The following is a 14,666-nucleotide window of genomic DNA, read 5'->3' on the forward strand; positions in this document are numbered from 1 at the left end:
ACAAAGAAATAAAATATCCAAGAAAGAAGTGACTTAAACAGATAGATTCACCAAAGAACAAAAATATATTTCCACTACAACGTTTCAGCTTCCGCCTTCCTCAGGTAGTACAAGATGGTTTGCTCTGTGGCTGTACAGATGACACAGCTGAATTTTCCAAAAGCATCATGAGTGAAGATTCCATTTGGAATGTGGAATCAATGCAGTCCTGAGAGCTCTTGAGATATGCAGTAATCAGGTTGTGTTGTCAGTAATGTTCAGTCGATCTGGATGCAGTGATTTTAAACGGTACAGCCAGAAGTTTTCCCTGGAGTCCAGTAGTTCTTCCCTTGAAACATGTTCCACGGGGAAAATCTTCAAATCTGATAGTGAATGATCCACAAGGTTGAAATGATTGGCTACAGGCTGGTCAATTTTCTTATTAATTATTGCAGATTTGTGGTTCCTGAATCGTGTACGGAGGTCATTCACCGTTGGCACTGAATCACAAATAATGCATAGAGCGACATGGAAGATGCTGCCTTATTGCATAGGTCCTTCTCGTAACAGAACTAGTTACAGATGATGTTTGTAAAATTTATTCACACGTGATGCACCTTTTAGAGTCATAGCAATGAATCTCTGCATTTGTTACAGCTTGCTTGAGTTCAGCTCTCACAATAAGAGATAGCAAATTTGGAGCTCTGCGGTAAGCAATGACTGGTGATTTTGGAAAAACCTTTTGCAATTTTTCACAAGTGGACAGTAAGGGAAATGTTTTTTGCATTATATTTCTGTAGTTAGGAGCTGATGGATGATAGTCAACTACAAATGGAGTTCTGTCACTTTTGTTGCTGCCGTTGGTATTCCAAATAAGTGCTTCTCTGGGTAACTGCAAAGACTTGTCAATTTGTTGCTGTATGATATGCAGAGGAGAGCCTCGCCTTTTAAATAATGTAGCAAGCTCCTGTAGATGGTCTTTACAGGTTTCCTCATTGCTGCAGATGAGTCTTATTCTGACTGCTTGGCTGTAGATGATGCTCAGTTTAGTGTGGTGTGGGTGACATGAAGTCCAGTTTAGATACAAATGAGCTTGTGGTACAGATCAGTTGTAATTTTGTGTTCATGAATGGTGAGTAGCACATCCAGAAATGGGAGATGAGGCTTCTGTTTAGTATTGCTACTGGTAAATTTGATGGTAGGTTGGATATTGTTGATATAAGCTGTAAATTGTTCCAGTTTTTTTCTCTCTCTCTCTCTCGACCGCTCTCTCTCTCGACCTCTCTCTCTCTCTCGACCTCTCTCTCTCGCTCTCTCTCGACCTCTCTCTCTCGCTCTCTCTCGACCTCTCTCTCTCGACCTCTCTCTCTCGACCTCTCTCTCTCTCTCTCTCTCTCTCTCTCGACCTCTCTCTTTCTCTCTCTCGACCTCTCTCTCTCTCTCTCTTTCTCGACCTCTCTCTCTCTCTCTTTCTCGACCTCTCTCTCTCTCTCTCTCGATCTCTCTCTCTCTCTCTCTCGACCTCTCTCTCTCTCTCTCTCTCTCGACCTCTCTCTCTCTCTCTCTCTCTCTCGACCTCTCTCTCTCTCTCTCGACCTCTCTCTCTCTTGACCTCTCTCTCTCTCTCTCTCGACCTCTCTCTCTCGACCTCTCTCTCTCGACCTCTCGACCTCTCTCTCTCGACCTCTCTCTCTCTACCTCTCTCTCTCGACCTCTCTCTCTCGACCTCTCTCTCTCGACCTCTCTCTCTCGACCTCTCTCTCTCGACCTCTCTCTCTCGACCTCTCTCTCTCGACCTCTCTCTCTCGACCTCTCTCTCTCGACCTCTCCCTCTCGACCTCTCCCTCTCGACCTCTCCCTCTCGACCTCTCCCTCTCGACCTCTCTCTCTCGACCTCTCTCTCTCGACCTCTCTCTCTCGACCTCTCTCTCGACCTCTCTCTCGACCTCTCTCTCGACCTCTCTCTCGACGTGTTTGTCTTAAATCAAAGAAAACACATTGTAAATCTGACTCTGAAGTCTTTGAATACATCGGTTTCACTTTAAGTAAAAGTGCCGACTTTGTGAAAGGTGCATTAACTTTGAAGAAACAACTAAAAGGCATTTATCATGGGGATTAAGCAGCTGTTGTTCTCTGTGCCGTGGTGCCTCGACCCTTGGGTTTAGAAGCCTAAGGGATGCAAAACCCTCTCAAGTATCATAAGTGATAACATTGCTGTTTGAATTGTTTTTTTCTCCCCCTGGGGTAACAGTTTCCACCACTAGTTCTTGCATGGATTGTTGGGCAGACATGCCCTTATAATGTTGACGGGTGTTTACACGGGGTGGGAGGACTGGGAGCTGTGGGGTGGGGTTGTTTATTCTACAAAGAAAGTAGTGGTGCTTTCCCGTTCTCTGATGGGATGGTCAGTGCGTGACTGGAGAGGCGCCTCGGTCCTCGAGGGCTTGTTGTGGAGGTGTCACTTCCACAAAGACAAACATAGTTGCCCACATGTATAATCGATACAAATTGATCACATGGAATGCCCGCGGATTGAGCAGTTTTGTAAAACGCTACAGGACCCGGTCATAACTTGGGCGTCACAGGGCACAAATTTACAGGGTACACTGCGTATCTGCAAGTGACCCATTTGACCTACTCAGAAGAAGTGAAGCTTAAGAAGAAATAGAGTGGACAATTGTACTCAGCATACGCCAGAGGGGTATCTATATGGATTGCCCTGGGGCGCCTGTCCATCTCATGTACTTGGAGGCGGATTTAGAAGGAAAGTATATCCTCCTGGAAGAGAAATTTGTGTCCTTAATCTTTATGCCTGTAATACAGTTGATAAGGAATTCTTTTCAAGATACTGGACATAATGTCGAGTAACAAACATCCCTGTGGTTTACAGAAGACATTAATTGTGAATTGAATCTTGAGTTAGATAGACACCCTCCAGGATGCCACAACCCAACATGGTCTCTGTGCTCTGGCAGATGATGCTCAATACAGGGAGCATGGATGTGGTGGGGGGAACTGAACCCGATGAGTAGAGAATACTTCTGTTATTCACTGATGCAGAACACCTTCAGTAGGCTGGATCGCATTTTGGGTACCAGGGATTTTCTATTGTGTGTTTAGAGGGTGAATTATGTTGAGCATGTTACATACCGTGTGCTTACGACTGCTGACCACTCTTCAGAACAGTTGAAACGGAGGGTGATTTGGGAGAAAAGCACCTCCATCTATCGGGCATTGCAGGCGGGTTGGCCGGATAGAAAACCCGGATGTTTCTATGCTCGGTAGTAGAAAAAAGCTAAATTTCCCAGAAGCCTGTGTGGCGCGTCGCACACGCACAGGAAATAACGCTGTTTAGTCTCTCAGAAGGCTATGAAAGCCTGCACTGATGGAGGAAATCCCACAGATTAACCTGTTTGGTCGGCTGTGTCAGAATGAAGTAATTGAATCTTCTTGAGTATCCGGTAGGGTAAAGGTGTCTCAGACACCGCCGTTCCAGATCCTGTGAAATTGAGCCTTTATTGAAGGACAAGCCGCATTCTTGATTTGCTATCAGAACTATCATTGTATATTTGTTTCAGGAACCAGTTTCTTGATTTCAAGCTCGTGTAAAGTCAACAGATTATTTGTTTCCTGGAGCTGTGTTTGCCTCAGATACTTTGATACTTCCTATATACCAGGTGGTATATTATCTACAATTCAAGGCTATAATAAGTACTTTCAAACGATTCATAGTCCGAAGTACCTATATGTATGGTGTGTTAACACACATTTCATTTGGAATGATACCCAGAGTGCACAGCTAACAGTAAAATGAAAGTTGAATGTTGTGTGTTTTTCGTTTGTCTTCTAGCAGGGGGACAGTGAGAGGTTGCTGATTAAGCCTTATCCTTTCTCTCACCCCTCGTTTCCCCAGCCTCCTCCCTCGATGGCCACTCTCGACTTCCTTTATAAGTCCCCCTCCCCTAGGAAACTAGTCACTAAAATCTATGCCCACACGCTAGCAGCATCATCCACTTCCACTGACTGAGCGCGTGGGGTGAGGACCTGGGTGTCAAAATCTCTCAGGCTAACTGGCTCTATTGTTGTAACCAGATTAAACGTCTGTCCCCAAATTACCGTCTCTGCCTTATTCATTTTAAATATTTAAATAGGCTCTACCGGACACCCGTCTTGCTGCACAAGATGGGACTTATTCCCAATGATAGATGCCTGCGCTGCTCTGCTCCTGTGGCTGACTTTTCCCACCTCGCCTGTCCGTGTCCCCAGGTCTCCGCATACTGGCGTGAGGTCTGCACCGCTATTTCTGAGATCACCTCGTCGCTGGTCCAGCCCGATCCTCCACTTTGCCTTTTAGGCTTTGTTAAATATTGCCCAGATGCCTCCCGCCGCCTGACTGCCATGCTACTTGTCCTTGTGGGGCACAGGGTTTCCATGTGCTGGGGCCGCAAGTCCACACCTAAGGCCACCCTTTGGCTTGAGGATGCCTCGCGATGCCAGACTCTCCTGTCCGAATCCTGGGACCTCATGTCTGCCAGATCCCGCCCAATTGACATATGGGGCCTACTCGTGTCCTATCTTCTAACTCGCAATTCCCAGAGCTCGGCGACCTCTCCCGCGCTCCCCGCCGCAATCTGCCCGCGGCGGCCGCCGGTGATGGTCAATGAGTCGCTTACTTCTCGCTCGCTCTCCTCTCTGTTCAATCATCATCTCTCCCTCACTTAAGGTGCTTCTTTCCGCGGTCCACCCCCTGTATTGGTACTCCTACGATATTTCTTCTTTGTATTGATTTCAAACATTCTGTATTTGAGGTATCTTTTGCTGAAATATATCGTATGTCTGTACATGATGTCTTGATATGGTGCAATCTTGTAACCTTGCTATGCAATTTTGTTCAATAAAGGTTTTTGAAAAATCACTTCCTTGTGATGTTCAAACTCACACCAATATTGGTGGGTACTATTTAACTTACAGACAAATGCATCTCTGGTTTAGATGTATTAATTAGACATCGCATAATTATAGGTTTCTGTTCACAGTATCCAATGACTGAGATCTGGATTTATGCCAATTTTGTTCAATAGAAGAAGCAGTAGCCATTGGAAGGTTTTGATGAAAAGCAAATCGTCTTTCTTAAATGCTACTGCAAGATCTTGTTATTTTGCTTTACAGGTATATAGGGGTAGAGAAATCATAGAGTGTTTGTTATATATGTGTAGATGGTATTTACAGATCAGTGTTTCTATAACTAGCCTTTCTTCTTCACAGGTCTCCCTCCCCGCTGTTCCCATCCTTTCCTTCCCCCGATTTACCACCTTAATCTTCCGTGCTATAATGGCAAGTCGGAATTGAGGATGTCAATAGGTGGACCCATTTGAGCAACAAACCGATCCTGAGAGGCATCCGAGGGACACGTGACAGTGCAATTCTTATCAGATCCTTCCTCACTACTAGTGGAATTTGGGGTGGGGGACTAGTAGTGGAAGGCCCATCACTTGGAAATTACCTACGGGAGTGTTATTGGACCCTGAATGCTGAGAGGACCTGAGCGAGCAGTTGACCACTTAATTGGAGATTAATTTGGGTTCCACATCTACCTGAAGGAATGAGTGGAGGCACTGAAAGCAGCATCATGGGGTGTGTGGCTGGAAAGTTGTATGGAGTCACACGACAACTTCAGAAAGAATTGGTGCTACAGGAGGCAAAGTTGGCAGACCGTTTGAGATGGGAACCCGAACAGCAGGAGGCAGCGCTGTAGACAGTAGGCGCTCGCAGGGCATTAGAGAACTGAGGGACAGTGTTGCCAATTAACTATGAAGGGCTACCACCAAAGGCTATACACGGATGGAGACAAGCCAAGCAACTGGTCAGCTTGGATTCCGCAAAGCAAGACTGAGGTGCATCGGTCCTGCTTTTATGCTGTCCTGATGGTGCCTAGGCCAAGGCACAGGCCGCGATCAACTGCACATTTAGGGAACACCTGAGAGACGTATATCGGAGTGTGGATCAGGCTCTGCCTAAGGCCATAGTGCTGTTCTTAGGAGGGATAGAGCTTCTGCTGGTTCCTGGGATTTTCCATGAGGAACTAAAAGTGGATATCACACTGGAGGAGATGATAAATGTCTTGGGAGTGCTGTCTGTAAACAAAGCACCAGGCAGTGACTATTTTTCGGTAGTGTTCTCCCAATCCTTTACACCATTCCTCTCAGAAAAACTTTGGAGCTATTTAAGGCCTAGGCCCTGGGTCTTCTGCCTCTCACAATGCGAGAAGGTCTTATATGCATGATGGAAAAACTAGGAGGTGATTCCACGGATTGCTCTTTCTATAGACCACTGACCATGATGAAGTCTGACACCAAGGTTCTGTGTAAAGTGCTGGCAGTAAATTTGCGATTGGTGGTGGGATCCCTAGTACATCAATGCAGCTTTATTCTTGGCCGTAGCACGACCACGAACATGTGCAGATGGTCCCATTTGAGGCACTGGTGTGCAGGATTGGGATGCTGAGATAGCATTGGTGTTGGTCAATATTGCCAAAGCTTTGACACCCCTCATCTGGTCTCATTTGTTCGAGGTGCTGAGAAGCATGAGCTTTGGACCAAATGTTTGGTCAAATTGTTATACAGCGACCCTAGGGCTAGGGTTCATTGTGGAGGGCTCATATCCGAGGATAGGGTGTGGAGTGTGGCACCAGACAGGGCTGCCCACTCTCATCACTGCTTTTTGCTCCAGCAGTATTGCTGGCCATAAAACTCTAGAGGACACTTCTGCACTAGGGAATCAGGATGGGAGACACTGGTCATGTGATCTCTTGAAGGCGGATAATGACTTGCTCTATCTGTTACAGCCAAGGGTGTCCGTTCCACAGTTGTTGTCCCACTTGGACAAATATATGGCTCTGTGGAAAGTCTAAAATCAACAAAAACATGACCATATTATTTTCTCTGAGAGCCCTAATAAGCATTCTACAGATCTCCTCTCTGATATTGGACTTCACTGGGAAGTGGATACATTTAGGCATCTGGGAATATTGGTTGCGGCGACGTCTGAGAAGCAGTATATGTTCAATTTGGTAAGGGTGCTTAAGGGTTTGCAATCATTCATCCGCTTCTACACCACGTTGCCCTTGACCACCATGGGAAGGGTGGCCATTGCAAATATGCCGTTTCCTACCAGTTGTCTGTACTTCGTGCAGAACTCTCTGCCTTTTGCCAAGGAGTATGTTTAAGACGTTTAAGAGCCTTCTGGTCTCGTTGATGTGGGCTGGGAGAAGCCACGTGGTGCTGGAGAAGCCACGTGGTGCTGGATACCCTTAAATTGGATCAGAAGGAGGGTGGGTTGGAGCTCCCTCACATAGAACTCTTCTATTCTGCAGCCCATATACAATATGCGGCAAAATGGGCAGTGGACATGGACAACTGGGAGAAACAACTGTTATGTGGGACACACACTGATGCTACCTTACTGAAATTATTGATGAAAGGATCCTGGATGGGCGGGGAATAAACCTATTTGATATGACACACGGCCTTTGTCTGTAAACGTATGGTCACCATAATCCTCAGGCATCCTTCCCTTCTCCAGGGATCTTGAGTTGTGGGTGTTATAACCCTACCCTTCAAGTACATCATGACAATCACTTTGTGGTGGGGAGGAAGTGTCCATTATTAGGTTACCTTTACACCAGGGAACCGTTTATCTCCTTCCAGGAGGCACGGGAAACTATCTCAGTGGGGAGAGGGGGCAATATCTGCACAACACAAAACTTGCACAGATCACTAGAGAGATCTGGACCAAATTACCGGGGGCACCCCCACACTGAGGCCCTGCAGGTGACATTGGATATTAGAAAGGATAGACACTTTGTGACCTGGATGTAGAAAGCCCGCTCAATGGATTGACCCAAGAAGAAATTACTGGCTCAAATGCTGTAGAGCGATGATCTAGATGGGCAGCTTACAGAGAATAAATGCAGATAACTTGGAAATGTTTTTTTTTTTTTTTTTGCAAAGGGTTACTCAAAAGGCAACCTAACTTTTGGAAACTTCATTGATCACTAGATACCTGGCAATTTGAATGCAAGTATGTTGGCAGCAAAGGCCTCTGAACTTAGCAAGTATGTTTTTGAATCTGTAGGAAGCTATCATTTTGAACATTTAGTTTATTTTTCATCACCCACACAAACAAGTCCACATCTTTAAAAAAACAATGTGTTTCTATGTAAACCTGTGTAGAACTTACACCATCAGAGTCTGACAGGTGGTAGTCTCTGGACCGGACCGGGACAGTCAGTGTGGCAACGTTCGCTCCAGATGGACCGAGGGTTCTCCTTCCTTCGGGAGCAGCTGGTGGTTTTTCCGTGGAATTTCTCCTGAATATATAACATTAAGAGAAATGCAAAACATTCCTTTGTGATTACAAAGTCTCGCATCCTTCATGACATTAAACTATTTAACCTCGAGTGTCAATGGCTCTGAGTATTTAAATGGCCAGTAGAAGTTTATTAAGGAAAGGCATCATGCCAGAAAAGGACTCAAAATAATCAGTTCACAAATTTCAATTTATTGGAAGGAAATTACCAAGTAGGGACAGGAATCTGTCAGACTAATGAAGAACATTAAATAAACATTTCAATGCCATACTTTGAAAGCGCGACCATATTTTGGAACAAGCAAACCAACACGAGGTTTAAAAAAGTCTAATCAAATAGCGTAAGATGCGGTAGCAAAAATCTAAAAGAAGAGGCTGCGTATATTTCCACATCTGTCGGATTTTTCACAATCATTCTTTGTTGGAAGTTATCAATAGCATACAATCAGTGTTAAACCTTTCCTCTTTAAAATGAGACTGGAACATTCGCAGACCGGCCACGGTATATTACAAGTTTATATATCCTGGAACGAATATGCGGCCATCCTACTCTATAATAGAATAAGCCAGGAGAATGCAATATCAGCACATCCATATGACGACTCTGTCTGACAGCAAAGCCCAAGATCCACCACTCCTTTTCAAACCTAGGAACCAGCAACTTGCATGCGTATTGAGATTATGAGGGACACCCCTTGGCAAGGTAAAGGGGAACTAGCCCGGCCTGCTCTTCAATATCACACACTGATAAACCACATAGACCATAACCATGTCTATCAGCATGTTAACCAGTAATCACGTTAGGAAGGAAGCTTTGACTCCTCTGGTATTCTTGTGTATCATCACACAAAACAAAGTTACCACAAGGTCATTAAATGGTTTAACTGGCTATTGAGTTTATGAATCATGTGTTCATATGACCCAACTCAGGAAACCCCTGACAATCATTTATCCATTGTTGGGATAAGGTTGTTTGCTAATAACGCAATATACAAATCTTATCAACAGCCTGAGATGCTGCAAGTCACCTTTGTCTATGTTTAGAAGGGACCACACATCCATACATATCATGCCAGAGTACAAGACGTGCAGTACCACTGTGAAATCCCTCACCCCAGCCAGATTGGTCCACACTCCCTGTTGGTAACTGCAAACGTAAGGAACTTGCCATATTATGTGCAGTTATGCACAGTTCTGTCCTCCACATTGGTATAGGGGTAGTAGTGTCCAATACCATCTGCGCATTGTCTCAAAATATGAATTTTAGCTTCTCTACGTACACCGTCATACATGTAGAGTAGTGCAGATTAACTATCTGGTGAATATTTATACTGCAAAATCGTCTGCCAGCTGGATTGGAATTGCTCGTGTGGGGGAACAATACAGGGTATCAAGTAATATATTATATGTGAGAGTTCTGGTGTATTATATAGAATGTTTATGCAACCGTACAGTATAATGCACTCATAAAAACATCTTGGATCCAATCAGGCTCATTTGTAAAACCTCTAGATTAACCCTGGGTAGCTGTGGCTTTGAGCAGCAAGGCTTAAATGAAGAAACTGGTGTAAAACATTTAGAAGCACTAAACAATGAAATAAAGTCATATAACACGAAAGAAATCCAACACCAATTTATCCAAATAAATAATATGCGTAAGAATTTTTATACACCAAGATAAGTTAAATTAACCAGAGGGTTCTGGAGATATGGATTTTTAAAGAAAACGTAAATCTCAGCTTTTTAGTTGAAAGAGCATACAAGCATTGGTAACAGCAGAGTTTGTAAATGTGAAAAAAGTTGAAAGAGTTGTATTTAACTACTCTAGCCCAGGTTGGGCGAACAATTCAATCAGAGAGAAGGTCAGGGGGATCAATAAGGAGTATTTGGACAGTAACCTGGTCACCAAAGCAATCCAGTCCAGTTCCACACTTTAAATGAAGACTGTCAGATTTCAATGGAGTGGTCCTGATGCTGGTGATGCAGTATGCTGAAAGATGCTCTGGGGTGCGGTCGACGGGGCCTGTCTGGGTTTTATCCTCGATTCATGGGTAAAGAGAGGTAACTTTGGCCACAGGGATTGGAGTCCCTCAAAGTCCTCTTTGAGCCAGTAGAATCCCAGCAGCCACTTGGCTACCAATCTCTGGTCACAGCGGGTCCAGTGGTATCCTTTGGCGAGTGCTCATATCCGTTTTTGGTAACCAATCAACACTCTGGCGACTCTTCCAAGTCTGGCAGACATGGGTGCAACTTTTGAGTCTAGAGTGGCGGTCTCCTTGGCTGCGCATCTGCTGTCAGCAGCAATTTCTTGTGAGTGACCACTGACGAGCCAGAATGAGCGACTTGAACTTTTGGTCCTGGAGTTGGAACAGGGGGTCAGCTGACTGACCTTTGGAGTCACAACTTCGTCTGGGGCTCGCAAGTAACTTTTCCTTGAGCCAGGCACCACAGGCAGTGTCTTCTATTTGCAGCAGGTGCAGTCTAGCAATTGGTGCAGCCTCTCCTGCCAGGTGGAGGGGTCAACAGGGAAGTGCTTCTTTGATCTGAGGTTCAGGGTGCCAGGGGTGTAATATTTATTTCCCTAGTGTCCAGAGGGGATGATGCGGTCACTAGCCAAAGGGCTACCAGCATCCCTCCCGCCCTGTGATGACTTCTGGCTATGTGTTTATAAACAACAATTGTCCCTAGTCATAAGAAAAAATAGAGTTAATGATAAATAAGGACCCAGTCAGTACTTATCAAAAGGGAGACTTGTCCAGCCGGACAGAGGTCATGAATTTTACTGATATTCAGAAAGTAGCCAAAATATAAAGAAAATTAATAAAGTGGGACACAAGCCTGCGTCCAGTACATACATTAGAACATAGAAACAAGGAGGTTCAGGCATAAACACATAGTTTGCTTATAGATATCAACGGTAATTGAGAAACAAACAGTTTAGACAACACCCTTATGTCTCAAAAATCATGTTTTTAACATTTCGGGTATTTGTAAGTGTCGACGGCGTTTCGATCCTACTAAACGGATGCAAGGATCATCATCAGGACAAGGAACAATAATGCCTGCACGATGCAACCTGAATAACCTCAAGGAAAGAAAGAGGAAGAGGGAGAGGGTATTTTAAAACATTAGAGATTTGAGGGACATGACTTAATTGGTGACAACAAAAATCCACAATTCACTAGTTGTTACCTTGTGCTCATAATAATAATCAGAAGGAAAAAAGCAAAGATATAGGCACGATACATCATAACTTCAGTTGAAGGTGAGGCGGTAAAGAGTGATACTGACACTCGAATTAAAGTGGAAGGATGCAGGTTGCTGGAAACCGATCAGATATGAGAATAAATTTAGGAGGGTAAACGGTAAAAACGTAAAGGTTAAAGGATAAAAGGAGAAAGTAAGGTAAAGGTAAAAAGGAAAAGACATCACGAGGCAAGAAACCCGTGCAACTACAATCTGTAGAATAAAGGTCGGGCGTGCAGTAACTGGTCTGCCACGGAGTGTGCATTCAAATGATTGCTTAAAAAATGATGGTACTAAGTGACAGTTCTTAATAAGTGCTCGTGATGGCCAGAGAACGAAAACCGCGGTGAATTGAAGTAATTGGTGAAACTTACCGCAGCCGCGGTAAATTCAGAACCGATATCTGGAAGGGAGGGGAACCGGATTAGTGAAGGGTGTAGGAGTGAGCGGGACCAATGTACTTCCGTAAGTCCACTGAACGTAATACTTTACTCAGTTATGACAGTAGCCATCCTCGTGCCCTTAGAGATTCCTTGCCATTTTCACAGTTTCTATGTGTTTATGCCTGAACCTCCTTGTTTCTATGTTCTAATGTATGTACTGGACGCAGGCTTGTGTCCCACTTTATTAATTTTCTTTATATTTTGGCTACTTTCTGAATATCAGTAAAATTCATGACCTCTGTCCGGCTGGACAAGTCTCCCTTTTGATAAGTACTGACTGGGTCCTTATTTATCATTAACTCTATTTTTTCTTATGACTAGGGACAATTGTTGTTTATAATCACTTAATTCCCAAGGTCCCTAGTTGACCTTTCTGGGTGCTCTTGTTGCTACTAAATATATTCTGGCTATGTGTGGCATCTACTCTGCCCACTCTAAAGACGTCCTAGAGGTGTGGCTACCTGTAGGCTACACGCTCACAGAAATAAATGGTTTGGCAATTGGTTTCTCATCTCAGTTCCCACCGTCAGTATGCCTACCTAAATAAAGGGCAGCCCTACACAAGTGTGTATGCTATTTACCCACCAAAGGTGGCTTTCCCTTTGAAGCTCGCCTTTTGGGTCAACACCCTGTTTGGCTTTCTGAAAGGGGGAGGTAACACTCCCCTCTGTGGTAGGTCTTTATTGTCCCTGAGCCAGGAAGGCAGAAGGCTGTCTACACAAGGCAAGAGTGGCAACTTTCTAAAACTGACTTTTCCTTAAAAGCAACATTAATTTTGGCAGTGAGTCCGGTTTATGGCCACAATTAATTTTAGTAGTCCATTCAGACGTTTGCAAGACTGAGATGTCAGTATGTAACTATGAATGAGCCAACATGGCTACTACCCTTTCCATAGTAAAACAGTTTGGAATTGTTACTGTTAGGACATATTCAAGTGTATGTCCCACTCAATAATACAGAGCTCCCTGCCTTAAGGCTTCACTGGCCTCCCTAATGGGAGACTTCTATTTATTGTCAAGGGAAATGGTGGCTTGGTCATTGGTTTGAATGGGCAAAGTCGAACTAGCAGTTTGTAGACTGTTCTTCCAGGCTGCAGTGGCAGGCTGGGAGCTATTTTGTACCATATTACACACAGGATAGCACAATACATGCAGCAGACCTGGGTGGACATTCTAGATTACATACCCCAGGTACCCTTACCATATACTAGGCTAGGGATTATAACTAGGTCACTTTATGCCAATTGGGCAGTAGCGGTCGTAGGTATTGTGAAGTGATGGTGGAATACAAACTAAAGAAAAAAGAATGATAAATATTAAAATTACACTTAACTGCTTCGACGGCTGCCGCCTTCCTCTTGATTCTTGCCTACCGGACAGACATCCAGGAACTGCTGCACACTGCGCAGGCTCCCATCTCCCAATTCCCAGTATGTTAGCAGCGCTGGGTTTGGGCTGAGTGCCTCGGTTTGGTACTCCGACATGGACTGGGAGCCTGTGTTGGTTTCTTCACCCAGCTGTACAACACAGCTAGGTGGAGAAGGGCTAAATGCGCATGACCGTTTGGCCAGCCTCAGAGGGTCGGCCAAACAGTCATGCCCACTTGGCAGTGCCCACCACTCCCCCATCCTCCATGATGCTGCAGCATCAGGATGAATGGTCCCGCCCCTCCCTCGGACAACAAATAAAATGATAATACAAATGTTTTATTATAATTTTGTTTTTGTAGGTTGCCTCTGCTGGATTTCAGGAGGGGCGGCGACGCTCCGCCACCATAATGGAGGAGCCACCCCTGAAATTGTGGGTAGCCAAATCAACAAGCAGTTTATACTGGGTTAAAACCCTGGCACTGCCATCTGGTTAGCAGGCCTCAGTGCAATCTCAGAGTTGAAAAACAGCACCAGTCCAAACCTTGGGGGTGAACATGCAAAAAGAGGCATTTCCGTACACTATAGATCACGGAAATTGCTCTGCCTAGTTTCTCCAGTATCTCTATGTAATGTCTTATGGGTGAGAGTGAGAAAGGTGGTCTAACTTTCTGTGATTGACTCCTTAGAAAGCGCTTTGACGGCTACTGCTAATCCCTCCGTAAATCAGATTCCTCTACAAATGTCTGAAGTGATTTCAAGGAGCCGCCCTGTATTAATTGGTCTATTTTAGTGATCCAGGCCAAGTCCCACATGCCCTTTCTCACACAGGTACAAGAGACACCTCTGCTACTTTAAATTGGTGCAGAGACAAGGAGCCAAGGTCCATTTTTCACCCAAGTATGTGCTATCTTCGAGGTAGAGTACATACCCAGAATTATCTGGTTATTTGTCACCCAAGTTATTTAGGTCCGTACATCTGATGCAAATCTATCTTGCTTCCTGGTACTCCTTGCTCCTTCTGAACCCGTGGTCAAGGAGGAGTTAGGTGTGGGTTTAAAATGATCCAACTGAGACAGGTGGCCATACGATATAGTGCCATACACAGTAACCATAAATATCCTGATTCTGTATGTAGAGTTTATCAATTTTCAGCTTAGGATTTGTGCTGCCCATTAGGCCTAATAAAGCAAACACAAGGAGATGATGGACCGAGTGCTGACACTTTTCAGACACTCACCCCCAGTCACAGATCTGGGTTGAAT

The 14,666-nt window shown here is 44.7% G+C and overlaps 1 protein-coding gene across 2 annotated transcripts in view; it reads right to left on the reverse strand.

The window, feature by feature from the left end:
- Positions 1–14,666, reverse strand: part of SYTL4 (synaptotagmin like 4) — a 559,448-nt gene that overhangs the window by 134,507 nt on the left and 410,275 nt on the right. For both annotated transcript variants that reach the window (XM_085607791.1, XM_085607792.1), the window contains one exon: positions 8,218–8,347. In XM_085607791.1, the coding sequence (XP_085463917.1) occupies positions 8,218–8,347 (130 nt within the window). The remainder of the gene's footprint in view (positions 1–8,217; positions 8,348–14,666) is intronic.

Source organism: Triturus cristatus, chromosome 5_2 (assembly GCF_964204655.1).
Source record: "Triturus cristatus chromosome 5_2, aTriCri1.1, whole genome shotgun sequence".
Classification (NCBI taxonomy): Eukaryota; Metazoa; Chordata; class Amphibia; order Caudata; family Salamandridae; genus Triturus; species Triturus cristatus.